The sequence below is a fragment of the Marmota monax genome, unplaced genomic scaffold (assembly GCF_021218885.2).
Source record: "Marmota monax isolate L192 unplaced genomic scaffold, Marmota_monax_Labrador192_F-V1.1 WCK01_AAM20220418_F8-fsc00575, whole genome shotgun sequence".
NCBI lineage: Eukaryota > Metazoa > Chordata > Mammalia > Rodentia > Sciuridae > Marmota > Marmota monax.
The window spans coordinates 141,758-169,635 of NW_026692552.1; the positions used below are offsets into that span (position 1 = coordinate 141,758).

Here is a 27,878-nt window from a genome sequence, read left to right on the forward strand (position 1 = left end):
CTGCCTGGGTGAAGCGGCTCTGTCCTGTGCACCGGGCTGCATGGGCAGACTGCCACCCTCTTTTCTGATACCAAATCTGCACCCCAAGGCTGTGCAGTGGCCCCGAGGATTCCTGGCTGTGGCATTTGGCCAGCGTCCTGCCTCTGACATCTTCTTGCTCCTTGTTCCCACGCTTTCCTCAGCTGGGCACAGGTCACCTCCTTAGGTTCCTCTGGCTGCAGATGCCTGGCCCTTGCATTGTGGTGGCGGCAGCATCTCCTTCCTCAGCTGCTCCTGCTGTGAGTCCCTCTACGTGTGGTTTCAATTGAGTTTCACTGTTATCACTGGACACTTCTGTACGGTCCCCTTGTCTTCATGGCCAACTCCACATTCTAGTTATCCTTGTATTCTGCCAGGTCACTTTATCACTGGGACAACAGGAGACAACACCAGCCCATTTTGCTGAGTGTGAATTGAATAACACACACATGGTGACCAGTCACCAGCAGACTGAAATAATTGGTGTGACCAGCCACTCTTGCCGCGTGTCTGTTGGCTAAGCAGGGTCTGGTGAGTCGGGGCTGGTGGCTGAGTTTGTGCTTCCTGTGCTCAGGGCACAAACAGGACACTCTGGTAACTGGAAGCTGAGCTGTGTACTTGGGGTCTGCTGTTGTTTAGTCTCACTGTGGTCACTAAGTCACGTGCACTGGAACCCTGCAGGGTGAGGGTACCTGCGTATGTGCTTTTAAGGTGAATTTATTGTAAGCAAATACTGACCCTTTCATTTATGGAAGAGCAAGCATCTCTTAAATACACCCCCCCCACACACACACACACAGACATAAAGGAACATATATTTATGTATTTAAATAAAATTATATAAAACTCTGAGTCAATTTAAAGGAATATTAAATAATAGTAGTATAGGTGATGGCTGACTGTGGCCAGAATTTCAAGGGCTGTGCACAGACTACAGTTTTCTTTTTTTCCCTGAGTTTGGGGTGGGAGAGAGATTGTGGTCCTTAAAGTATTATTTTCTCAAGAACCTGGAGGACCTTTCATGCTTTCTTCCCCAAAACGGTGCATGCGGGGACATCCTGGGCATATCCAGGTCCCAGCATCTGTGCCCCTTTTCTGAGCCACACAGGAAATATGGGAATCTTCTAGTCACATTTCTTTGTGACATCATGACACAACAGCAGGCCAATATGCACAAGACTAAATCGTTCCCTTCTTCGTAGTATGTGCTATTTCATAGAATGAGCATAATTTGGGGTTTATGGGTACACACCTATTATTCCAGAGGCTGAGGAGGCTGGGGCAGGAGGATTGCAAGTTCAAGGCCAGCCTCAGCAACTTAGCAAGGCCCTAAGCAATTTAGCAAGATCCTGTCTCTAAATAAAACATAAAAAGGGCTGGGGATGTGGCTCAGTGGTTAGGCACCCCTGCGTCAATCCCTGGTACAAAAAAAAAAAAAAAAAAAACCCAAAAAACAAAAAAACATGCACCATTTGTCAGTGCCATTATTAGATGTTTAGATTATTTCCTTTCCCTTCTTCTTCCTTTTTTTTTTTTTTGAGAGAGAGAGAGATATTTTTTTAAAAAAATATTTTAGTTTTCGGCGGACACAACATTTTTGTTTGTATGTGGTGCTGAGGATCAAACCCGGGCCACACGCATGCCAGGCGAGTGCGCTACTGCTTGAGCCACATCCCCAGCCCCAATCCTTTCTTCTTTCTTTCTTCTTATAATTTTTGCTCCTCCACTGATAGAATAAACACCCAGCCACTCGGTAAGGACCCACAGAACCAACTCACTCCAGGAAACTAAGATGAATCCACATCTACACACCAGTGTACACAGTGATAGCAGGCTAGCTTCTCCTGTCAGGAGTGCTTGGGATCTCACCAAAGACAGCACACTGGGCCACAAAATAGGCCTTAATAACTTTAAAGGGTTAAAAACTATTCAGAGTGTGTTCTTTGACCTACACAGAATTGAAAACCAGAAAGATAGCTGTAAAATCCCCCAACATTTGGTGATCAACCAGCATATTTCTAATTTACCCATGAGTTAAGAAAAAATTAAAAAGTCAAAATACTTTTTTTTTTCTGAAGGAAATCAAAACTGCAGCATGTCAAAATTATCAGTACTTATACTCCTAAAATATATAATAAAATTTCAAAATATAATTGAGATTTTAGAGACATCATAAAAAAGAAACATACCATGTTCATAGACACTTTTTTCCTCTTGAATCGACCTACTGGATCATTACACCAGATAAGAATCTCAGTAGGGATTTTTGTAGAAACTGACAAGCTAATTTGGCAATTTGTACAAGGCCTACCAACCTGGAAGGTATGAAACAGTTTTGAAAAATGAGAACTAATATGGAGGATGTCTAGTATGCTTCAGTGATCAAGATTACATGGTATTGGCATATGATAGGCAGAGCTCACTGGATCAAACCAGTGATGAGAAATAGACCCCCTCTCCTCCACGGTCACTTGTTTGACTCTGAAAGCACCAAGATTAATTAATGGAGAAAGGATGTCATCTCTAACAAATCATTCCAGATTGACGTTTGTATGAAGAAAATGAGCCCTGACTCTTATTTCTCACCATAGATATTAAACTAATTCAAAATGGCTCATAGGCCCAGGTATAAAACCTAGTATCCTAAATAATGTGAGAGAAAACAATAGAAAATCTTTCTGACCTTGGAGTGGTCAAAGGTTTTTATTTGGTATACAAAAACAAACAATTTTTAAAAATCCCCAAACAGAAAAACCAAAACCAAACACAAACCTTAAAGAAAAATCTGACTTTAAGTAGCATTGGAACATGGATCAGCACTAACAACGTTTACTTCTCCGAATCTACCTATAGTTAAGGAAAAAACACGTAAGATGTGGACCAGAAGAAATGCTAATCAGACGTGTCTAACAAGGGAGCTGTCTGTTCCAAGATGCTATCAGTAGAAGTGGGGTAAAGAGTCAAATAAAAGCTTCATAAAAATCAAGATGAGCAGGAGACCAGCAGACGTGAGGTTGGACATCAGCCTGGTGCTCATCATCAGAGTGATGCACCTTAAGACAGCTGCAGTGCCACTGCCTGCCACTAGGGGCCGCGGGTGGACCACAGCAGCGCTGGGGAGCCTGTGCATGACCAGACCTGGGGTCCTTCGTGGTCATGGCATCACAGCCGTGGGACACAGTGTTGCAATTGCTTATGATGCTAAACACAGCCTGTCTATGTGACCCGGTGGCTCCACACAAATGCTCCGTGATCATCAGCATCAGGAGTTGAGAGAGTCCAGCTGTGGTCAGCTGATGGTGTATGAATGAGGTGAAGCAGGTCCCTGCAGTGGGCCACTCCCCAGCAATGACGAGACCAAGAGCCAATACGTGCCCCAACTCTGAGACATTGAGAGGACATTCTAGGACCCACACATCTAATTCATGGACAGAAAGCAAACCATTTTTTGCCTGGAGCAGGGTTGAGGGCCATTTGGCTAGGCAGGGGCAGGAGGAACCTTGCAGGATACAAGTCCAGCTTTCCCACAGTGTCCCACAGGGCCCTGGTTTCCGGCCCCTGCAGATACCAAGACCCCCAGATGCTCAGTTCCTCATGTGAAGTGGCACCGAGTGAGCCCCCACCCTCTGTGACCCTACCACTTTCAATCATCCCTAGGTCACTTACAATGCCCATCACAACCTAAATGCTATTTGAACACCTGTTAGGCTGTGCCATTTATGGACTAATGACAAGAGGAAGATCTGTCATGTTCAGTACAGACACAGTGTTTGTGGGATTTTTTGACCTGGGATTGGTTGGTCCCAGGGCTGGGAACACTCAGGCACAAAGGGCCAACTGTGTTCTCTTCTGAGTTGTCATGGTGGTTACGCGCGTCTGTGTACTTGTCAAAAAGCATTAAGCGGATATGATCTTAAAACAGGTACATTTCATTGTGCGCAAATTATATTCCCAAAAAGCTGGTAGAAAAATAAACGATGTGACATTTTGGTTGAAGGCAAGTGGATGTTAAAATGTGCCCCAGGCTACCTGCACTAGTAAGATTCTTGAGAATCCTGCTGAAACAGAGCGCTCTGTCTCCACTGAAAGGCGTCCTTCAATGTTAGGGAGAGGAAGGCAAAATCAAAACAGGGGCTGACGTGGCTTTGGTGGTGGGGAGGGTGGGAACTCAGTCTTCCCCTGTACCGTGGGGAGGCAGAAGGGGACGGATTCTCCTCTGATGTGTCCTTAAAATAAGAAATGCTGGTGACAAAGTGGGTGTGGAGCAGGGGGCCATAAATTGATGAGGGCCCTGGAGAAGAGACAAGTCATCTGCAAACTGGGAAAATCAGGATACCTGAAAACAGCCACTGCCCACCTGCCATCTTGGATGTCTGCTGACAAGTGCCCCCTATATTTTGGAGGTGAGGTCTAATGCATCTCTAGCTCACCCAAGAACCTGTTTCAGCCAGGAACCAAGAGGCTGCTGACCCAGCAACCTGATCTAAGCTGCCCCATGGGTTTTATTCCCACCAGTGTCACCATTGTCTCAGGGTTTTCCTATACCTCCACCTGGCCCTCGCCTCACAGAGTGACTCCTTTTTGACATTCTTGATCTTTTGTCCTGTTGGTATGTGACTGTAGGAGCTTGAGCTGCATCTGAGGTTGGCTGGCTTTGTTCTAGCAGCCTTGAGGCCTCAGGGAAGGTTCTCTTGGCCTTTTCCCCCTAAGTGTAGATCATGATCACAAAACGGCTGCTGCACAGGTAGATACACTGTATCTACAGACTCACAGTGTCTCTGTTCCTGACCATAAGAAAGGTAAAGGAATAATGGCCTTTTCTTTATCAGGAGTCGATTCAAATGCATTACGTATGCCACATTCTCAACAAGAAGTACTGTGTTGCCATAAACACACGTGCAGCCTCCCACAGAGACGTTCATCTCCCCATGCATACATATGCAAAGACGTATGCCATCTTTATTTTCAGTCCTGTATTTCCATCCCTGTACCTTAGAAGACCTTCTTAGTGGCCTTTTTGCACACGTACTTGGGGTTGAAGTCCCTCCTGCCCCTGGATGAATTGTTTATCCAGGAGACTTAAGTCTCTGACACTGATTTAGACCAATCCAACTTATCTCCTGGGGTTGGCGGAGGGAAAAACCCTCCCAGAGATCAAGGTCTTTCTAATATCTGAACAAAATGGGTCTTGGTAGCATGAAAAGGGGGAGATGGATATTGGGAGGTGACACAAGGATCCGTTGCATGTGCTCAGTCTACCTACCTACCTTAAATCAGAGGCCAGCGCAGCCACGCTTTCTTTAGGCAGGATGCATTTAGCTGAGGATGCAGCATTTTGTTTGAGGTTCGGCTTGAATTCATTCATTCATTCTGTGAGTGTTAGCTGAGCACTTACTACATGACAGAAACTGAGGATACTGCAGACAGTGAGTGAATTGCTAAATAAGTAACCTCAGAACTTCCTGTGAGTGATGTGGAGGGGAAGAAACCAGGGCAGCGGTCAGCACAGTGATGGACTCTTTGGTTCACTAATTCAGGAGTTTTGGTCAGTGAACAGAACCTGGGGTGGTGTTTGAGCAGATTGTGAGAAGGACCTGGCTCTGGGAAGAGCTGGAAGGTAAGGAGATGTGGAAAGGGGCAGACTCAACCTGAGAAGACCCTATGGGAGTGTCTTCAGGGTGGTATCTCCTGTGGGCTCTGGTCTCTGGGGTAAGCAGGCTGTTCCCGGGCAGGACCCTTTGGCCAGCCCCTCGCCTGTCCTAGGAGCCGTCCCTTCCCACTTACCCCTGGAGGTGACACATGAAGACAGTGTCCCTGTCCTTTCCACAGGCCTCAGAGCGGGAGTCAGAGGCTGTCACAGGACATGTGTGTACTAGGTGACTCGGGCTCTGCCACCTGAAACTCCGTGGCCGGTGCAGTTTTCTTCCCCCATGTAGGGAAGGGCTAGAGAATTCTGTGCTGAGAACTCAGATTTCTCACCGGAAGTCTGTAAAGTCAAAGGACAAAACTAGAAAATCTGCCCCAAGGCATAACTGACACCCATGAGGACCACGTTAGTTTTCCAGAGTCAGAAACCAGTCAAGGGAGGCTGGCCTGGGAGCACCTGGGCGGGAGGACGGGGCATCAGAGTCCGAGGCTTCTCTCTCACTGCAGGGCTGACATGAACTCAGGGTACGGGCGAACCTCCTAACGTAGACTTTTGTAGCAGGGAAAATGGAGGCACACAGTCCAGGTGACAGAGAAAGCCTTTGTGCCATCTCCTAATACAGACTTCATTCATCCATCTGACAAAGGGCTCTGCAAATAGCTGCACTTACAGGGACGGTATTAGACGAGCCTCTTCCTCTGTTCTACAGGGTGTCAGCGTTAGAGGCAAAGGGTGTTCGTTCTGAGGCATTTTAGATCAAGAAGAAGAGTCTCATCAATTGATCTATTAATCAAGCTGTTGGTGGATACACCCACACACCCGCCCGGCTGCCCCCAGCACCCACTGACCCTGCCCTTGTTCCAAGGCAGAGGGCCAGTTGACCACACTGATGGTCCCTGCCCCTCAGCCTGCCGAGGGAGGGGCTATCAGGACAAAAACCCCTGTATTAATCTCGGATGAGAACACATGATTGTGGGAATTAAAGGTGGTGGAGTGTCGGGTTCTAGGAGAGGGTGCTACGACTTTTATGTGATCAAATTGAGTGTTTGAGAAAACAGTCCCTTACCCAAGTGTACAGGTTAGTGGAGAGCCCAGGATTCCAGGTTGGAAAGTGGGGGGTTCTAAGAAAAGAGGGGGGAAGATCAGTGGATCAGAGGAAGGGGGCTGAGGAGGGGAAGGAGGTATGGGAAAGGGAGGACTGTGGAATGACATGGGCCAAATGATGCTAGGCACATACAAGTGTCCCCCATGGATCTCAATTTATCTATACGGCAGTGATTAAGGAAAACACATGAAGGCCAGCGGAGGAAGGGGACAGGAGGGATGAGGGGCAGGGACGAGGAGGCACTGGGGACTGAAGTGGAGCAAGGACGTCAGGAGGACCCACCACTGAGCGAGACTGTTACGCACTAATGAAAATGTGAAGAGGGCCGCCCGGAGTCTCCCCACCACACAGCATGGTGCAGATGCTGTGATTGTACACACAATCTTTCCAAGCTCTAATTTAAATAAGTAATAAGAAAAATGTCCCAGGAGAAATAAGCACCCAGAAGAGAGAAGAGGGGCTCTTGACTGGGCGGCTTCATCACCACTCTGTCCTCTCTGAGCCTCAGCCTCTTCCTCTGTGTGTGTGGGGGATGGACGCACCTTCCTGCTGGCCCCCAGGGTGCTGTGACTCTGCTGTTGCAGCTGATGTGAGGAAGGGTGTGCCGGGGATGTGAGTCACAGCTGCCCTCAGGAGGGGGAGGCGTGCAGGTGCTGGACAAGCTGGCCATGCAAATGGGTGTGGTGCCCTGCAGGCATCCTTACCCACAGGAGGGCTGGCCAGTCTCTGATTGAGACTGACATCCTGTGTTGGTCCTCTGGAGCTACCTCAGCAAAGTATCACCTAGGAGGTGTCTGCAGGAACTTATTCCTCTCTATTACCAAGGCTGCAGTCCAAGGTCAAGGTGCTGGTGAGGGAGGTTTGGTCACGAGCCCTTCTCCAGGCTGCTGGAGAGCTGTCGTCTGGCTGTGTGCTCTTGTGGCTTCTCTGTGGTCTCTTCTTATAAGGACACTAATATTGGCCCCACCTTTGTGACCTTAACCTATTTTCTTCCTCAAAGGCCTGATCTCCAAAGTCTCCACAGTTGAGGGTTAGAACTTCAACATTGGAATGGGGGGTGCAAATATCCACACTGATGGGGAATTTCACCTGAATTAGGCAGTGATTGAGTGTGGCCCAGCCCTTATGCAGAGGGCTTCCAAGTCTACCTGGACATTTGAGAAGAGACAGGAGCAGATGGTCAGTTCCTTTAAGGGGGAGCCGTTGGGCCACCATCCTAATTTCAGATTGCAGCCCTGCCAGGTTTCTAGGTTTCACCCTAAGTTAGACCAGCTGAGAGGGTCATGCTGGCACCCCTCAGGGCTCTGGGTTAGGGAGCAGGTTGTCAGTAGGAGTTGCAGAAAGCCACATCTTATTGGACCAGGTGGGGTCATGTGCTAGACCTTGAACCAATCCGTGAAGCCAGAGGAATGCTGGATGCTGGTTGGCTGTCAGCTGGTGCCCTGGAAGCACTTCTGCTGGAGGGGTGGGCTCAGGCCCAATCAGGAGAACATGGCCTGAGAGGGGTCAGGGGTCAAGTTCCCCAGAGCCCCAAGCAGATGAGGGGCCAGACTTTTCTTGTCCTTAGATATAGCCAGTGCCCATCTTCTTGAAATAATAGGCCACTCTGTCTTCTCTCTAGGGTTTTTTTTTTTTTTTTTGATCCTTCAGAAATGATTTCCAAAGTCTGTGATGACAAATCAATGTACAAATTGGATAAACACTGGGCACCTGTGAACAGTGCACTGTCTAAATTACAGGGTTCAGGGATGTCTCTTTGCTGCTATTCCACTTCACCTGCGTTCCCAACAGCAAACACAGCTTCTTAATTTGCAGTATTCAGGGCATAGATTTTTTTCTTTGTCTAACAGGATTAGCTCAAATCAAATATCCAAAATAGCTCATCTGTCCCCTTGCCTTTGAAAGGAGCTTATTTGGGGAGCAGCAACCCAGAAGGAAATCATTGAACCACACTTGGCTTCCTGCTCTCATGGAGCCACAAACCCTCTCACCCTCGTCTTCAGGGGGAGGTAGGCAGAGCCACCAGTCACCAGGCATCCATACTGCTTCCTGGCCCATGGGTGGTCTGAGCAGGGTGTCATCAAACAGCTGTCTAAGACCCCAGGGTCCGCCAGGGGCATGATTAGAGACATGTGTGCCATTGATGAGGTTGTACAGAGTAACTTCCTGGGGACAGCTACGTTATCCCTCCTGTTTCCCAAAGACAGCCAACCACTGTTTCCTGGGTTGATTCTTTGAAAACAAAAAGTGAGACCTGTGCAAGCTTTCAGGGTGTACAGATGACTGAAGCTTGTGACTTCATCTTCACATGAGGAGGTCCAGTCAATAGGCAGTTGCTTGTTTTGCAAACTGAATTTTGAATTTGAAGGAAAATATGCAAATGCCGCACTAATTTCCCCAAAGTGTGGAGCATTTTTTTTTTTTTTTTAAAGAAAGAGAAATATTGGACTTTCAATTCAGGAAGAGCCACATGATTGTCACTATTTTTGTCTTCCTAACAAGGTGAAGGTCAAGGTTTGCCATTTTGTGCCTTGCTTTAAATACTCCAGAAAACCAAGCCCCCACAATAGCTCCCCCAAAAAGGTATGTCCAAAGGTATGTCCCCCTGGTACCTGTGAATGGGAACACACTTAGAAACGGAGGCTCTCAGTCAGGGATCTGAGAAGATCCCATCCTGGACTTCTCCAGTAGCCACTGTCGTTAAGAGCAAAGGGACAGCTGGGATACCCAGAGGCTGTGTGGAGATGAGGTGGGGATTGTCCATGTGCCCCCCCCAGGCCAAGGCGCTCCAGGAACCACCAACACGGAGAGACTGAGCCTTCTTTCTGGGTGATTGTGGCCCAGCTGGTACCCCAGCCTTTCAAGATAGTTTCTGTCATTTTAAGTCACCAAGATTGTGGCCACTTGCTGTGCCTCCCAGGGACACTGATAATACAAGCCCACTCATGTGCTTCAAGACTCGGATGAAGAAAGGATATAGTTGGATTTGATATAATTCAGCTGTGGAGACAAAAATAGGTCTGCCGCCTGTGTTTCATGAACTTGAGTCCTGAAACCCTTTTCTCAATGCCGGGGCACATGGTAGATGACTTAGTTTGAATTATAATAATATGGCAAACTGCTTATTTTAGATATTAATACTTAGGTCTAGTAAGGAAAAGATGCTGCATGATTTATCAAATGGATTGGAAGGATGGCTTCAATACTGACACCGCACATTTGGTCTTGCCAGGTTCAATGTGGAAAAAAACCATGGAGACGAGCATGTAATTTTCATCGAGTTCTGCTTCTTGCTACCTTCTCTCAGCTCCTCCCAAGATAGAAATTCTAAAATGCTGTGAGTGGAAAAAGTGGGACAGTCTTCTGTCAGGTTCGCCCGTTAGGATCTGCAGGCTTCTCTGTTGACAGATAGATTGTTCACAAAAGTTCTTAATTAGCCAGGCTCTTCTGAGGTGGCACTTGGTTTTGAAGGGGGTTGGCGAGGCCCAGGAGGGAGGGCTGGGGAGTTTTCTGTGGCCTGCCTTCCCCTCTCTCTCCCACTCAGGCTCTGTGGTCTCACACTGTGGTGTTCATTAATTTGTTTAAACACGCTAAAGTTTACAGGCTTGTGCTAGGCTCCAGGAAACCAAAAGTATACACAAAACCACACCCAAGACAGCCAGCTGATGGGTGTCCCAGGAGGAGGCATTTATAAGGCACTTTGGGGACACAGTCAGTGGAGGAAGCAGCTTGTCTGCCTGGGAGAAATTGTCAGTCAGGAAGGCCACATGTGGAGGCCGGGCCTTTGAGAGTCTGGAAGGATGGATGGAGAAAAGTCATGATGGGAGTCCTGAAACCAGCGACCCTTTGGAGCAGCTACCCAGGGCCCGGCAGGTCCTGAGTCCTACCTGCATCACCTACATCAACACTCAGTCCACTTTAGAGGCCCAGTGACCAACCACCTCTTATGGATAAGGAAACTGAGTCGGAGTAAGTCTGGGTGACAGTCCTAAGTGGCAGAGCAGGACATGGACCAGGGCCACCCTGAGCCACTGTGCCACCTGCTGGCTCCTGCAGGAGGAGGAGCACTGTGGGGAAGGAGAGCTCGAGGCCCAGGCGTGCTCAGGAGAGGCCAGCCAGGGTTGATCCTCCCAGGGTCAGTATGGGGCGCTGGCGCTCCGCCACAAGAGAAGAGCTGGCCCCCAGGACCGCAGTGGCCCCTCCAAGTAGGGTGAGAGGTGGACCTGCTGCTGGCCAGTGAACCCAGTGAGTCCCCTTCCCTCCCCTCCCTCTTGTGTTTCCCTTGCTTCTGGTTCTTTCCTGCTTTCAGAACAAGTGTTCCCTGGGAGCAGATGCTGGGGTCCAGTGAGGAACCAGCAGGCAGCGAGGTGGAGTTTTTCATCACACAGTAAGATCCGTCCCTTCTCTGGTTCCCTGTGCCTTATGGCCATTGGACCAATTCTGTATCGGTCCATCGATGGAAGTGGAAGTTGTGAATCACTTTCAGTGAGACGGGCAGATTAAAGAGACAGGCAAACAGGTCAGATAACTTTCAGATTGTGGCAAGTCTGATGACTAAAGCAGGTGACATGGAGAACTAACGGAGAGCGGGGTGGGCTGAGAAAGACCCTCTCTGAAGACTAACAAGATGCAGAGACTCGCCTCACACCTGGCTCCACGTCTCTGGTTGCTCCAGTGCTGGTGTGGGTTTTCTTAAGGAGCAGAACTGCCCAGGGGTGATGCAGCCCCGGGCTCTGGGCGCTGGTGGCAGGTGCAGCACTCAGTCTTCCTACCTTGGCTGAGATCCTTGAGCCTCTGTGTTCTCATCTGTAAAATCAGAGCTCTGGCTCCTCCTCACAGACTTGTTTGTGGATTATGTGAATAAAGCCTGGGAGACATAAGCGGCACCCACGGTCCTCCGTATGCGTCCAAGTGCTCTGTTCTGATCCTTTTCACTCGCGCACCCGGTAGCCCCCGAGTGTTTGCTCAACAGCTGGCTTTTTAGATCAGCTGCTTCCCACCAGGAGACCTTGGGAAACAGAGTGTTGGGTCCTTACTGGACCTCCCCAGCTGAGGGGCACTCTGCCTGGTGTCCCCGTGCTGTCAGGTGCTGCTCCATGCTGGGCCCCGATCAGCCACGTCAGACTAACCTCTGCAGGACACAGTGGTCAGTGGGTTGACCTGGGACAGCCGGTCCACACACCTGCCTCTCGGCTTCTCTAGAGCAGAAGGCCTCTGGCTTGCGAGGTCCCAGTCTCCTGGTTGGCTCCTCCTTGGTGTCTCTTTCTGTCTTTCTGTCTGCAAGCCCGGTTGGTCTGCCTCCCCTGGCGGCTCTGCTAGCTCTCTGGATTTGTCCCCTCCAGTTTGTCCAGGTCCCTTTGTCCTTTCCCATTTTGTCTCACTCCCTCTCTCTCTCTGTCTGTTCTCTCTCTCTTTAGGACCGTACTTGCTTGCCCATAGTCTCCCTCTCCCCTCCATCTTCCCTCCCTCCTTCCTCGTTCCTTCTTGCTCTACTCTTCCACCTCTCTCACCTCCCCTCTCTTCCTTTCCAAACCATGGATCCATCCACCCACCCACCCACCCACCCATCCATCCAGTGGCCTGACTGAAGGATGGACAATGAGTGCAGCCTCCTTCCAGGGCTCCCCCTGCTTCCTGCAGTCACCAAGCCCTGGCCAGTTCACAGCACTATCAGGGAGTTCATTCATATTTAAGTAAGGCTATCCCTGCAAGCCCAGGTCTCAGCAACACTAAGTGTGTCCTCACTGGTGACCTCAGCCCACATTTTAGGTTTTAATGGAGCGGATGCCATTTGCTTGCTAGCCTGGTGGCAACTGGGAGTTGTTTTAAATTTGAATTCAGCTCAAACTGGATGAGAGTTTTTTCAGACAAGAGAGAAATAGTTGACAGGTTACGCTGTCATTAGCGGCCTGACCATCAGGGGAAGGAGAGAAGGCACAGGTGGCTGCTGTCAGTGTTAGAGCTGGTATGGGCTGCACAGGACCCCTGGAGGTGGAGTGGAGAAGGAAGCAGGCTGGGAGAAGGGCAGAGCCAGCCTCCATGGTCCTGCGCCTCTCTGGCTCCTGTGCCCCATCTCTGTGGCAGTCTTGGTCTCTGGGGCTCATGGTTCTCTCTCACCCTCCCTGTCTCTGTCCAGCTTGGCTAACGGTGCCTGTGGGAGCCTCTGCTCTTCCGCTCTGGCCCAGGTTGGATGTTACTGCCCACTTTACAGAAGAGATGATTGCTGGCCCGGGGCCACTAGGAAGTCTGTGGTGCAGACAGATCTCCTGGCTGTAAATTGAGGGGCATCCTTGTCGACCTGGCCTGCTCCCCTGCCATGGGTGTGGGGCCTCCAGGGAAGGGTGCCGGATCCCGTGTCCTCTCCAGCTGGTCAAGTGAAGCATTTGAGAAACTGAGGACATAGTGACTTTGGTGTCATTTTGGAAAGTTGGAGCCTTGGGGTGCAGCTCCTCTGTCTTCCCCACCAGGACTCAGGGAGCAAAGGACACTGGCATGGTTGAGCCCTTGGGGAAGGATGACTCTGGTGAGAGCAGAAACCAGCTAGGACCCATGGAAGCTGCTCTGCAGGTGAATTCTTGACAAGGACATGACCATGACGTGTCCTGGAATCCGAAGGCTGTGAAGGGCCACCTGCCTGAGCTCTGCAGGAAGCCTGCTCCCTGCCAGTGTTTCACCCACCTCTCCACCTCCCGCCTTGGCCACTCTGCTGGGAGGAAATGCCCAGCAACTGCCCTTTAGTTAATGTCTTTCTTTCTGGAAAGGAGTCAGAGAGACTGAGATCTCTTCATCCCCATTCCACATGCTTTATCTGGACCAATCGATGGTGACTGGTGGGGGACAAGTCCATTTTGTATAAAATGGTGACTTGGCACCTCATCACCATTCCCAAAGTGATGGGAATGAGGAGGAGGGAGGTTTCCAATGGATGGTCCCTGGGTCACATTGGGCAGCTTTACCAGGGTTCAGTATTTGGTGTCTTGTTCTACCTCGGGCAGTGTGGGGGTCTCCAGTGGGGTTCTCCTCCCTGTGGTGCCCACACTGCTGGTTTTTACTGAGAAGGTGGTGTCATGTTTCAAAGCCATGGCAGAGGTGGAGAGTGGGGGAGTGGCCTCAAGTTAAAATGCCACCAAGGTCTCTGTGTTTGACCAGGACCTGGCCCTCTATTTCTTGTATAAATGCTCTCCCAGTCGTAAAAGTGTTTGGAGCATCTCCAGAGCCCAGGAAACATTATTTTGACAGCGTTTGCCAGTTTCCTTGTGACTTTTATGGAGAAGAGTGTTTTCCGATGGCTTCACTGTGACTTTGCCCTTGGTATCACCCTCATGGGACAGAGGGGCCTTCCACAGAGGAGTGTGGAGATGCTCTCTAGGCATCAGACCTGGGGCTTCCGCAGACAGAGCAGAAAGGACTTGTTCTGTGGTCAATGGTGGATGTTTAGCAGTTTCCGCTACCAGATCATTGTTTTGATATAATATTGGACGTGGTAATTGCTCTCTCGGTGTGCCAAGGGTACGTAGGGACCTACTTTAGGATTTTATAGAGGCTTAACTTATTTACATTATTTTGAAATTATCTTTTCAAGACCCCATCCCAAGCTGGGTGTGGTGGTACACACCTGCAATCCCTGTGGTTCAGGAGGTTGAGGCAGGAGGATCACAAGTTCAAAGCCAGCCTCAGCAATTTAATGAGACTGGAGGCAGCCTAGTGAAATGCTCTGTCTCAAAATAAAAAATAAAAAGAAAGGGCTGGGGTTGTGACTCAGTGGTTAAGCACCTCTTGGTGGAATCCCTTGCACCAAAACAAAACAAAACAAAAAGCCTCACACCAAGGAAAGAACACATGTCAAAACAAGAAGATTGACTTACCACCCTGTTGGATTGGGCCGCCACCTTTCCCACGTGTTCCTTATAAATTTTATATTTTCTCTTGAAAATTAGCTATTATTTGCAGGTTTAATATCACTGCAAAGCAAATCATGTATAAAATGGTACTAAAACTCATACTATGTTGGGGAAACACAGAGGATGATTATTTGCATGCCAGTCATTTAGAACACCGCCCGTCTCCGAGTAGCTCAGTCTCAGTGGCCAATGTGGTTGTCATTCAAGGCCCGCCCCCTCTCTTGCCCCTCTCCTGGTTTGGAATGGAGAGTGGGAGGGGCCAACTGAGGACACAGAGTGTGGGACCTGCCTAGTGCATGGGCTGAGTCAGGGACTGAGGAGAGGAGTGATGGGCGATGGCCTGTTGGACCCTCCTGTGGGAGCTGAGCCAATGCTGTGGACTTCCGCTGCTGAGCTGAGTTGTGCAGCTGTGGCCGGCTGTCTGCTTGGCCTTCTTCTCCAGCCTGGTGTGGAAGTAGCTTCTCCACCGTGGTCCCTGCGTGAGCCTTGAGGTGGCTCTTTAGCTCATTCGTTGAGTGAACATTCTGAGCTCCACTGTAGCAGCTGCATGGAGGGCTGTGCTTACAGCACCTTCTGTCCTGAGGTGGGCACAGATGGTCTGTTCAATGTCCATAAGCTCCCTGTGGAGTAGGGGTTTGTTTGTCCCTGTTTGCAGACCAGGGAACCTCTGCATGGGAGGTAGCGTGGGGCAGAAGCTGCCCAGACTGTGAGAAGGCTGGACTGTGCAGGGGTCAGAGAGAAGGGGACAGGAGAAGGACAGGGAGGTGGGCAAGGCCCAGGTGGCCCTCCTCAGTGAGTGGGATCCTACCTTAAGAACAGTAGGGCACCTTCCAGGGGTTTTGATCTGGCAAAGAGATAGTCTGGGTTGGAGATCTTGAGCCCTGTGAAGAGAGACCCAGGGAGAACCCCGGGGTCAGCAAAGCTGACCAGGCCAGAGGTGCTGGGAGGTCAGGGGAGCTGGGAGAGGCGACAGCAGGAAGTTGACAGATGGAGATGAATTAGGAAGACAGAACCCATGAGCCCCCAGGGGTCATCAGGGTTTGCAGGGGAATCTCTGGGGTCCCGAGAGGTTAGGGAGGGGCCACGGTGCCCAGCCCAGGTGCGCAGAGGTTTATGATGAGACGAGTTCTCCTTTGCTCTTTGTGCTGTTGTCTTTCTTCATTTGAAACAAAAATGAAGCGTGTGCTCCTGTGTTACTAAGCCCAGAACAGGCAATCATTACACAAAGGACCCTCAGACCGAGCCCTGGAGAATGCTGGGAGAAATCCTGTGCCGGTGTGAGCCTGACAGATGCAGGAGGTGCAGAGTGTGGGAGGAGGTGGAGGAGGGAGAAGCTCGGGGCTCCCCGAGAGGCTGGGTGCCAGGAGAGGGTCTGGCTGCCCGTGTGGCCATCAGTCTGGCTGGACCCCACCTCACATGGCTGCATCCCTGCAGGCTCTTAGGGCAGAGGCGGTGCTGGCCGGCCTCACCCCACTCCCTGGGATCCAAGCTTGCTCACTGGCACCTCTTCTCTCCTTCAGGACACGGAGGGTTTGAACACCGCCATTCTCACCGGAAAGCCAGTCTCGGTCCCTGTCAAAGTCATGGGGGTTCAAGAGGACGGTTCCGTGGTAGACGTGTCAGAGGCTGTGGAGTGCAGGTCGGCCGATGAGGACATTGTGAAGGTACGTGATGGCTTCGTCTGCCTGTCTCCCAAGTGCATGTGGCTTTCATGGCTCACTGTGTACTAGTCTGGATATCTGGTGAGCACCCTGTGCTCCTAGGGTTGTGGGCCAGAGTGACCTCACTAAGCAGCAAACGGCTGAATCAGAGACACCTGGGTCAGACAGCATCTGTGGGTGGCCGAGCTGCTCCCCTCTGCCAAGCCTGAATCTCAAGGGCAAATCTGTGCCCACGCTCAGTTCTATCTCCCTCCCCCTCCTCCCTCTCTTTACTCATAGGGTGCTGTTCTCTTAGCATCAATAGTTCCCATACCATCTCAATTGGTACCAACTCTCTGTGCCCAATCATTTTATTTACTAAATATATTTTCTTTAACTGCCTCGCTGTTTTGGAGAGGCTGGTTGGCCCCGCTGGTTGGCGTGTGGTGTTAATAAATGCCTCCCTGTTTCAAACTTAAAAACAGATTTCGTCTCATTACAGGATAATAAAACTCATGAGCCTGATGTACTAAATTTTTGTTAGTAACATTAAAATAAGTGACTATTAAATTTTTTAATAGCTCATCCTGTGCTACCTGCCCTAATTTGAATATAACCTGAGGCACATAGCTCAGTTGGGGAGTCTGTCCAAGGGACATTTTACTGTGTGCTTCATTCTAATTAGCTACACTTCTGACTCCGAATTCTGCCAGGAAGCAACCCATGTTTTCAGTTTTCCACGGTCTTCACAGGGTTCTCCTTGAACTGCTAAATTGGGTGTTTCTGCCCACTTTTTCTAAGTACATTGGTTGCTGCTTCTTTTTGCAGCAAAGACCTGGGGAGAAGGGACTTCAGTCTTGAGGACGATCCTTCCTCCTCCAAGTGCCAAGAGAGGCCTCGGGTCCACTCTGTCCCCATGTTTTAGGAGAAGATGTCAATGCCCAGGCCTGCCCTTCCTCACCTTCTCCCAGCTCTGGTTCAGACATTCAGCAAAACTGTTCATGGCCAACAGGAAGGCCTTCCAGGGTTCTCCAGGGAGAAAGGGTCACAGAGGGGTTTATTTCTCCTCAGTGTGACCTGCGGGAGGCTGTGTCTTGGTCTAGAGACAGTTTAGTAAAGAAGAAATGGTGTATTTGTGAGATCTAGTGAAAAATAAGGAGTCTGTAGGAAACTCAAGCTTGGTGTCGGTGGTTTCCTGGGCTTGGAACATTAATTCTTCATGAGAAGAAGGCTGGACCAGCTTAAGACCAGGATACACGGCCCTGTCTGGTGCCTGGAGATGGAACAAGCCCAGGCCTTACCTTCTCAGCTCAGGGGACCAAGTGCTCGTAGGAGATCATGTGCATGGATGAAAACATGGTCAAAGTGCCTTTGGCCACACACACTCCTCATCATCCCCTGCCTTCCAGAAAGCAGGAGCAGACACTGGTAAATGGAGATGGCTCCGTGTGCTTATGCCATCACGGACCCCGACAAGTGACTCCCCTCAATGGGTACCTTAAGCCCTCAGTCCCCTCTTGAGAGCCTCTTGTGGAGCCCCACACAGGATCATTGTTCTCCTGCCTGGAGAGCTCCACTGGAGGGAGGCCAGTTCAAGTTCAAGTTCACGGATCCCACCAAAAATATCCTCTGTCCCTCCTGATAGATACAGTTTTGGAAGAGGACAGGTTTTGCCTATTGCAGCCTCATGAAAAAGCAAGTTCTTTAGCAAATGATTGTTTACTCTTCTAGGTGTGAAATGGAGCCCACAGATCACCAAGCTCAGCCCTGCAGTAGGACAGGTCCTCTGCCGGTCCCTGCTGCTCGTGTCAGTGGGCCAGACTTAATTAGACAGCTGTGATGCACAGCCTGTGGCTTCACTCTTAATTTTTGTAGTGAATTTTGCTGTGACTCTAAGATGGATGGAGGTGTCCACAGAGCCCTGTGCTGGCCTCAGCCTCAACCCAGGGACAGCCCTGGACATTGGCACAGTTGTTAGTACCCTCAAGAGAGCCCCTCCATCTGTGGGGCTGCTGCTCAGCCTCTCCTTCACAGCACAGGGAACACCATGGGGTCCTAAGGATGAGTTCGCTGGGTCCCCAAAGATCTTCATGCACTGGGGGTTCAGTGGCCTGAGTCTGGGATTGAGATGGTAAGGAAGTGGGAATCCAGGAAGATGCAAATTATGGCAATGCACAAATTAGCTTCTTCAACCTGGGATGGAATGACTTTCGAAGGACAGAATCTAAAGGTATAAATATTTTAAAAACCTGGAACCTGACCCTAACTGGGCAAGATTGGAGGGGATAAATGTCAAGTTTTAAGTCAACAATTACTCTGAAGTTAAAAATAAAAAAAAGTAGGGGATGTGGCTTGAGAATGTGTGTGTCTGTGTGCATGTGTGTGTACGTGCATTGTGTACATACACGTGGCTGGCTGCCTTTTATTCTTTAATCATTCTGGTCATGTAAAAATGGACAAATTGGCACAGAAATTTGGATTTCCAGTTTCTAATGAAAAATCACGAGATCATGTGGTCCTGGGCCTTGGGCCCACGTGGGCTGCACCTGGAGTTGAATAGAGGAGACCCTTTGTGTAAGGCCTGCACCCCCCAGCTCACCACAGTCCCCACTACTCCCTCTTGTCTCCCCCAAGGAGGTGGAGGGACATTTGCCACCTCAAGTCATTCTGAGGAGGCTGGCTTTCCGATCTTAGATTTTAGATGAAAGTGAGTTTTTTCTCATACTGTGGTCTCAAAAAAGAGAAAGGAGCATTCTGTCATCCTTCAGGCCCTAAAAGGACACCAGAAAATTGGATTGTGTTCTGCCAAAGAATGTCTGGGTGGCCAAGGGTTCTTGAAATCAAATCACAGGAGGAAAGACTACAGCAAGGGCGAGTGTTTAGCCTGATGATAAGAAGAGGCCCCAGGGTGAGGTGGTGAAGGCGCTTTTAAGTCTTTCAAGGGAAAAGGGAGATTTGTGCTTTGTGTATTCCTAAAGTGGAAGTTAAAAAGGACCATTTTCAGTTCAAAGTAAAGGAAGGACTGCAGAGGTGGTGAGTCCTTTGGTTAAGCATTCAGACAGAGGATGGGGTTCAGATCTTAACTCCACCTTCCTTACCACCAGACCTTGGGCAAATTGCTTAACTCCTGTGAACTCAGATCCTTATCTACAAATGGGGAAAATAATGATTTGGTGGAAAGTTACCTTCTACAGAGGTAGAATGAACCACAATCAAAATAGTCCTGGAAAGCCCGTTAGAGGAGACCTGGGGTTTGGAAGTACAAAAGACAGTTGATTAAAAAAATGTTTTCCTTGCTTTAAGCCACAGGCATAGGGCAAGGGTTAGTTTAAAGGAAATGCTGGTGTGTGTGTGGGGGGGTTGCCCAGGTAAGCTGGACATGGGCAGCTGCCTTTTACTCTCTGTGTCTTCTGGTGGAGGTTTCATCCAGTGGCAGCCCAGCTATTCTGAGCATGTGTAATTGGATTGCTGTTTGTTAAATCTGTGTGATGAAGTCCCAGTGTGAATTTGGGGAATAATTGAATGAGAATGTACATCTAAAGGAAGTCACAAAGTGTTTGAGCCATCATATGTCAATGTTGCATTGATAGATGTGCAAATTTAGATCCAGGAGCATACGCATGTCCATGATCACGTTTACAAATCTTAACCTCTACTTGGTTGTAGGGCCGAAGTATCTATGGGTGTGTCTGTGCTGTTCCCAGCCCTGAGCACAGTGTCTGGAACAAGTAAATGTTGGTTGAATATTCAAATAAATGAATGCCAGGGATTCCTGGAGGTAGGAGGAGATACCATGCATGAGTGGCTTTCTCATCTTTGGGGGCATCTCCACTGAATTTCCTGTTACTGGAAATCTTCAAAAAGAGGCGGAGAGAGCTCTAAAGCCATAGGACTTGGCGATGGGTGGAGACATGAGCCTGGCCTGCGGTCCACCTTCTTCTGACCCTTGGGGATATTCCATTCTGTAACACGTCTTGATCATCTGCTTGTGGAGGGCAATGCATATAGAGCCCCAGGAGCTACCAAGGTGGAGTGCATGTGACATGTTCCCTTCGCAGTTTTCAACAGCACATGAGTATTAAAGAGGCACCTCTGGTTGAGCATTTATTAAGTGCCAGGTACTACACAATAAGGACATTATTACTGTTGACTAACTTCATTGTCACATGGGCCTTTAAGCTAGGAACTATCAGGGCCTGGAGTTTGCACACGAGGAAACAGCAAGTAGAAGGGCAGTGCCACTCCTTGCACTCTAGTGGATGTGGGGGTTGGATCCCTTCCAGGGCCCTCAGACCCGCATATCCTGATTGTCACTATAATGTCATGTACCACACCATGTGGGTGAGGTGGCAGGGACAGTCAGGGAGTCACTTGATGATGGCTTACTCTGGATCTACAAAGGACCTGTTTCCGCCCACAGCACCTGGAAGGTGTGTGTGTTAGTCCCTGTGGTTGCTGTAGCAGGTCCCCATGAACTTGGTGGCTGCCTGGGTTCTGGAGGTGGGAAGCCTGGGAGAGGCTGGTAGAGCCACCTCTTCCTCCAGCTTCAGAGGCAGGCTGCCTTCCCAGCTCGTGTCCCTCCTCCATCTCAAAGTCAGCAGTGTGATGCCTTCACCTCTCCCCGTGGCCCCTGATCCCATCACCACGTCCTCTTATCTGACTGCAGCCCTCCTCTGCCCCTCGCGAAGACCTGCCCAACAACCACCCCAGTCTAGGTCCTTAAAGGAATCTGTGACATTCCTTTGCTACACATGTTGCGTTCCTAGGGCTGGTGTCACAGGTTATACAAATGGGGTGACTTAACACATGGAAATTTTTCTCCTGGAGGCTGGGAGCCTGAATGAGGGCATTGGCAGCCCTGCTTCCTCCAGCGACTATGAAGAGGGTCCGCCCTTGCCTTGCCCAGCTTCTGGGGGCTCCAGGCATTCCTGGGATTATGGCCTCCTCACTTTAATCTCTGCTTCCCTTGTCACCTCTTACCTGTGTCTCTGAATGACCTTACTTTCTCATACTGGTGCTTGTCATTGAATTTGGGGTTACCTTAATTCAGGATGATTTCTTCTTGATATCCTTAAAGTTTACCTCTGTCAACCCCTTGTTCCAAACAAGGTTGTGTTTTTCTGCACTTGCGATTGTCTTGTGTCAGTGGATTGTGGCTTCCAGAGCCACTGAGGTCAGTCGAGTTTCTTAGCAGGAGATGAACTCGTGCATGCTCCCAGAGAAGTAAATATAAGTTCATGCGGATCTTGAAATTGTGCCTCCATCCTGTGGCTGCTATGAGTAAGTGTCTGGCCTTCAGGTATCAGCTGGACTCATAATAAGGAGATATTAAAGGGCCAATAACAGAGCACTAACATGTGAGAGCCTTACCTGCCCAGGAAGTGTCTCATCTCCACAGGTGACCTGGGAGGGGTCAGGTCAGGCAGAGGGTGTTAGAAGAAACAAAGTCAGCAGCTGAGCAGCCTGTGGGCTGCTGGTCACCAGACAGTCTGGAGGACCCGGTCAGCACCTTGGAGAGCAGCCTCACTCTTGGGATCACTGTATCCCTATGAGGGCTGCGGGGAGTTTCTCCAAGAGGCTGGACTTTCAGACAGGACGGGCTGGACGATGGTGTGTTCTTAGGGGGAATATATCACATGGAATATATCACAGTTTGTCCCCGTGGATGGACATTTGGGTTGCTCCTGGTTGGGATAATGCTGCTGGGAGCATTCATGCAAGCTTTTGTCTGTCATTTCTGTCACTTCAAGCAGTCATATCTCTAGGAATAGAAGAGTTGCACAATACACAGAAGCACATGTTGAACTCCTTAGGAAGCTGCCAAATTGTTTCCTGAAGTGGGCATGGCATTTGCTTTCCTGATGCGAGTGTCTGAGAGTCCTGTTACCTCCACAGTTGTGCCAGCACTTGGTGTCATCGTCTTGTTAATTTTTGCTATTCTGATGGGTTCAGAGAGGTGGGCCATATTGGTTTTAGTTTGCATTTCAGGAATGATTAGTGCTATGGAATGTCTTCCCACATGCTATTTGACACCTACAGATATTTGGTAGAGTGCTGCTCAAATTTTTTGCCCATTACAAATTTTTAAAAATGCTTGTGATTGACATTATCAGGTATGATTTGAGAGACTTCATCCCAGACTTTGACCTGTCTTTCATGATCTTTCATCTTTTGAAGAGCATAAAATTTTCACTTGGTGAGATCCAATGTATAATTTTTTCTTTTATGAATTAAGCTTTTGCTGTAGAACCTAAGAAATATTTGCCTCATCCTCGTTCACAAGATTTTTCCTACATATTTTTCTACATTTTCTAAATAGTTCAGCTGGTACATTTAGGTCTGTGATCCATTTTTTCAGTTAATTTTTGTGAATGTGAGATAAGGGTCTAAATTCTTCTGTTTAGCATGGATTTTCCGGTCCTCTCAGGACCATTTGTTCTCTGTCGTTGAAGACATTCTTTCCATGTTGAATTATCCTGGAGTCCTTGTTCTCTGTAAAGAGAGCTTTATTTCTGCCTTTCTTGTCTGGGTGGCTTATTGTCTTGCTTAATCACCCTGCTAGGCTTGCCTGTAAAGAATCCCTCACAAAGCCTTGACCAAGTGGCATGAGTGGGTGTCCTCCCTCAGCCCTTATCCTGGGGAGAGGACGCTCTCCTGGCTCCAGTAAGTTTAACTCTAGCAGTTTCTGTTGCTCTGCACACGACTTTCATCGAGTGTGAGGAATTTTCCTTCCAATCCTGTTTGTTTGTTTCTGTGTCTGTTGAGATGACTGCATGGGTTTTGTCCTTTGTTCTATGTTCTATATTTCTTAGAGAAAAAGAGCTTTGAAGTATTTCAAAATTCTTTTTTCTTGATAAAGTGGGAGATGACAGCACCGTGGCCCAGCTCTTTTTGGGCTGTGTTTTAATTTTTATATCTAAGTTAAAATTCTTGCTTGTTTGTTCCCTAATTCCATAGGAGGGTGGGGAAGTTGCACCAATACTGTCTTTGGTTATTTAACAACACTGAGAAGGAAACGCTCTGGGAGCAGGTTCTTTGGTGAGCTGAGGAGCTCGAGTTCCCAGGGCAGCAGACTTGTCCAGCGGTCACTCCCAGCTCCAGCTCCTCCCTGTCACCTGGGGAGCAAGCGCGGCTGGGGGAGTGCACGGATGGCACCATGGATGTGCCAGAGGGAAGGTGCAGCAGGAGTTTGGTGTGGCCCTCTCCTGAGATGCAGGGCTCCCTGCTCTGCCCTCTCCCGTGGTCAGCCTCCAGTGGCCCTGCTGCTGGTGGACTGGCTGTGCCGCCCCCCCTCAGCCCTCCAATGGGGCAGGATACTATCCGTCTGGCTCCTCAGTGCATCCTGGTCACCTGCCACTGAGCCTGGCACCAAGCAGCTGCTCCACAAACAGATGCTGAGTACAGCCTCTGGCCACTCCCTGAGGCCTGAAGAGGACAGCACTGCTGTGGAAGAGGGGGGCTGTGCAGTCAGGGATGCGGGTCTAGACCTACTCAGCCTTCACTCTCAGGGGATCCTGGGAAGGCTGCTCTTTTAAAAAAATGGTTCTTTTTAGTTAAACACAACAGCAGAATCCATTCTGCATAATTATTCAAGAACAGAATGTATCTTATTCTGGTTAGGACCCCCTTCTTGTGGATGTGTGTGATAGTGGGGTCCACGGTGGTGATTTCATACACGAACACAGGAGAATCATGTCACACCCATCCCACTGCCTTTCCTTTTCCTGCACCCCTTCCCTTACCTTCACTCTCCTTCGTCTAATCTGCAGACTTCTATTTTCCCTGCCCTTTATTGTGGTTTACCTTCCACATATCAGAAAAAAACTTTCAACCTGTTTTTTTTTTTTTTTTTGGGGGGGGGGATTGGCTTATTTCACTTAGCATGATATTCTCCAGCTCCATCTATTTATCGGCAAATGCCATCATTTCATTCTTCTTTATGGCTAAGTAATACTCCATTGTGTATATGTATCACACTTTGTTTATCCATTCATCCATTGATGGACACCTAGGTTGGTTCCATAGCTTAGCTATTGTGAATTGAGCTGCTCTAATCATTGACGTGACTGCATCACTGTAGTATGCTGATCTTAGGTCCTTTGGGTATAGACCGAGTAGTGGGTCAAATGGTAGTTCCTTTCCAAGTTTTCTAAGGAATCTCCATACTGCTTTCCAGAGTGGTTGCACCAGTTTGCAGTCCCACCAGCTGTGTATGAGAGTACCTTTTCCCCCACATCCTTGCCAAAATTTATTGCTTGTGTTCTTGATAATCTCCATTCTGACTGGAGTGAGATGAAATCTCTGTATGGCTTTAATTTGTGTTTCTCTACTTGCTAGAGATGTTGAACATTTTAAGTGAGCTTCGGAGCCTGACTCTGTAAAGCCTCATAGGTACTGGGCACCCACACATTTCTTGTGCATGAGTTCATGTGATACTGTGCTCACAGTACCTGAACACCACAGTCAGTCACCCCACCTGAAGCGAGTACAGGGCGCCATCTTGCCTCTGAGCAGGGCTCTCAGGCTGCTTTCTTTGGTGCTCCTTGACTTCACCCTGAGCAAGCCCTGCTGATCTCTGGGGTGGGCTCTTCTCTCCCCACTCTTAGACTGCACATTGGCCATTTTAAAGACACCAATGAGATTGTATGATTATTACCTTCTGCAGATAAAGATGTGTCCTCTTTTTCTCTTAAATATCTCAAAGGTCTACAGAGAAATTCACTCATGTGAGGAACTAACAAACCTAAAAAGAATGAAAGACTGGAACTCCTTTTGCAGCCAAGGTCCTGGCACCGAGGAGATGCGAGGAACATAGATGAAAGATTCTGAGACTCTCACATGCTTTCCCCAAATACTCATGAAGTTTAGCTCGAGCAATTTATTAGTGCTTTATTGATGTTTATCACTAGACTGCTACAGACTCTTGGAAGTGATTGCTGCCCATTCAGCTGGTGAAATATGACTTTTATCTCAGTGGGAATCAAGGGTATGTGCTTCCTCCAGGAGCAGGTGGAGTGGATTATGTGGTCTCCTGTTCACAGACCCAGGCTTCTTGCTTACATCCCATTGTTGAGAGGAATGGGCTGTCAGTAGTAAGAGACCACTTCTCACACACACACTCTTCTCACCCTTCTCTGATTATATTGTCTCTCCCCTGCTCTTGGTTTGTTTTCTAGTTATAATAATGAAAGACCTGAGGCCAGGTAACTTTATAAAGAGAAGAGGTTTAATTTTGCCTCATGGTTCTGGAGGTCCAAGGTCAAGGGGCTGTATCTGGTGATGATCTTCTTTTCAGCAGAGTTCTTAGGTCATGTGGCCAGAGACAAAAAGCACACATAGAAAACTTGCTATTTCAAGTAGAGGTCAAAGTAGCCCCTTTGGATAACAGGAATTTTGCCTCTATGCGAAACATGCTCTCCTGTCCAAACCCAAAGAACGGACCAAGAGACACAAAATATCACAAACAGTGAGGCTTTACTGACAGTCCTGCCAGCACAGACACACCCTCGACTGTTCCAACCAGCATTTTGTCTCCTCGAGGTGCAAGAGCCCTCCTCAGCTCCTCAGTGTCTGAGAACTATGGGGTGCACAGTCTTCCTGAATGTCACCTAGGTTTTACTGTCCCCTATTAGTTATTTTAAGGGATGTACCTGGAGTTTCCACATCTCCCTTTGCTTTCCTGGGCAGGAAGACCTTTCCAGGATTAATATGTCCCATGTGGGGTTTATCCCTGTTGGTCAGCCGGGCCTCCCCCCACCTCCTGTGAGTCGATTTGTCTTGTCTCCTCACTCAGGCATCAACCGCTGGTTTAATCATTTGCTCTGTTTCCTCTTTGGCTAGTTTTCTTATATCCTCAGTAATTTTGCGTTGAAGGCTAAATTCTGCGTTCTGATAATGGACCATGGGACTCTCTGTTTCTACCTCCACTGCAGAGATGAGGAGACCAGTGCTCACAGAGGTCAAGTGTTCAGACCCTGAAGGTTGAAGGAAGGCACGGGAAGCTGGAGCCCCGGTTCGCATCACTCCAGAATCCGCACTTCACCTGTGTGCTGCCCACACAGACGTGATCTGTAGAATTTAGGGAAGATTTAGTGAATCCGGAGGATGCTGAATTGGGAGGGGGGTGTCTGGGGTACAGGACATGGGAGGGCACAGGTGAGGCTGGAGGACATCGTGGTGAAGGGTAGTGAAGGGTACTGAGTGAGTCAGAGCCCTAGAGAGATATGTCGGCAGCACCAAGTGAGCAGACTGCAGTCCTGCTTGGAGCCCGGACTACTGGTCTGCTGAAGGTGGAGAGAGTGTGCGGCTGCACAGCTGGTTGGCATGGGGAGGGCCACTGCTATTGAGGTGGAATTCCCTGAGGCTGGACTTGGAGGTGACATCTGGTCATTGAAATCCAGAACATGGATCATTAATAAATCGATGACCGTCCCCAACCCATGACAGTTCAGGGCCCAGGCCCATCGACAGCAGAGCACGGCTGTGGTGTCCTGGCCGGAGGAGGCCCTTCCGAGGCTGCCAACAGGCACCACCCGCAGCCTGCCTGAGCTGGATTCTGTACGGAGTCTTCTCAGTGAGTCAGGGAAGATGGGCGTGAAGCTCTCCGAGAGTCACATCTATAAGAATAGAAACAAAACAGTGCAGGAGAAGCATCCATGAAAATCTTCCTTTGAGATGTGCACTCTGCCTTGGTAGGCATGCCATGGGGCGGCCTGGTCCACTCTCCCCTGAGAAGGAGCTGAGCTCTGCGTCTCTGGAGGCGGAGGCAAAGGTGTGTTAATCAGGACTGTGGCTCCGAGTGGCTAGGTCCAACTTAGTTCCCCCAGTAGAGGGGTGTGTTGGTGTCCCAGCAGACAGTGGAAGGCCTGGGTCTTGGTGATGGCAGCAGCCAGAGAACGGAGCTGCTCACTATGCTTTCTGTCCCTGTTACCATGCACGGACTTTGTCCTCCCAGAGCAGCTTGTCCACAGCCGTTGTAGCCTCAGGTCCCATCTGTATAGCCTTGCAAAGAAGGAGGAGAAGAATCTTTCACTCTCCCTGTTCAAAACTTTTGAGGCAGTGTCCTGGCCAGTTGAGATTGATCCAACTCCTCAGCTTTGTGCTGGGGCCAGTGGTGGGAACCGGGCTGGGGTGGGATTGGGGGCCAAGTGATGCGGGCATCCTCAGGGAGCCGGATGGGCGTGCCTGGGTCACCTGCCCATCTTGCAGGCAGGATCTTAGGACAAAGGAAGGGGCTAGGGTTGCTGGGTACATCAACAAGACAAGAGCCCCTCTGCAAACATTTTTGCTTAGAAATTAGAAATTCAAATGTGTTTCCAGACCTAACTGATGAGTCTGGGAAATCTGGAAATACAGGCAATATTCTGGTTACCAATGTCTGCCCTCAGTACTCATGTGTGGGGGACAAGCAAGCTCAGACAGGGGCTTGAGCCTCCTTGTGAGCAGGGGGAAGTTTACCTTTGTTCTCTATGGTGACAGAGGGCTTTACCAGGTAGACTGAGAACAGCCAGTTCCCCTTGGCAGAAGGCAGCAAAGGCAGAGATTCAGAGGAGTCGGAAACCAGATGG

At 49.3% G+C, this 27,878-nt stretch overlaps 1 protein-coding gene across 1 annotated transcript in view; it reads left to right on the forward strand.

The window, feature by feature from the left end:
- The first annotated feature begins 16,254 nt into the window (after positions 1-16,254).
- Positions 16,255-27,878, forward strand: part of LOC124093519 (transmembrane protein 132B-like) — a 42,739-nt gene continuing 31,115 nt past the window's right edge. Inside the window, 1 exon segment of the mRNA XM_058579763.1 lies at positions 16,255-16,367. Within this exon segment, the coding sequence (XP_058435746.1) occupies positions 16,255-16,367 (113 nt within the window).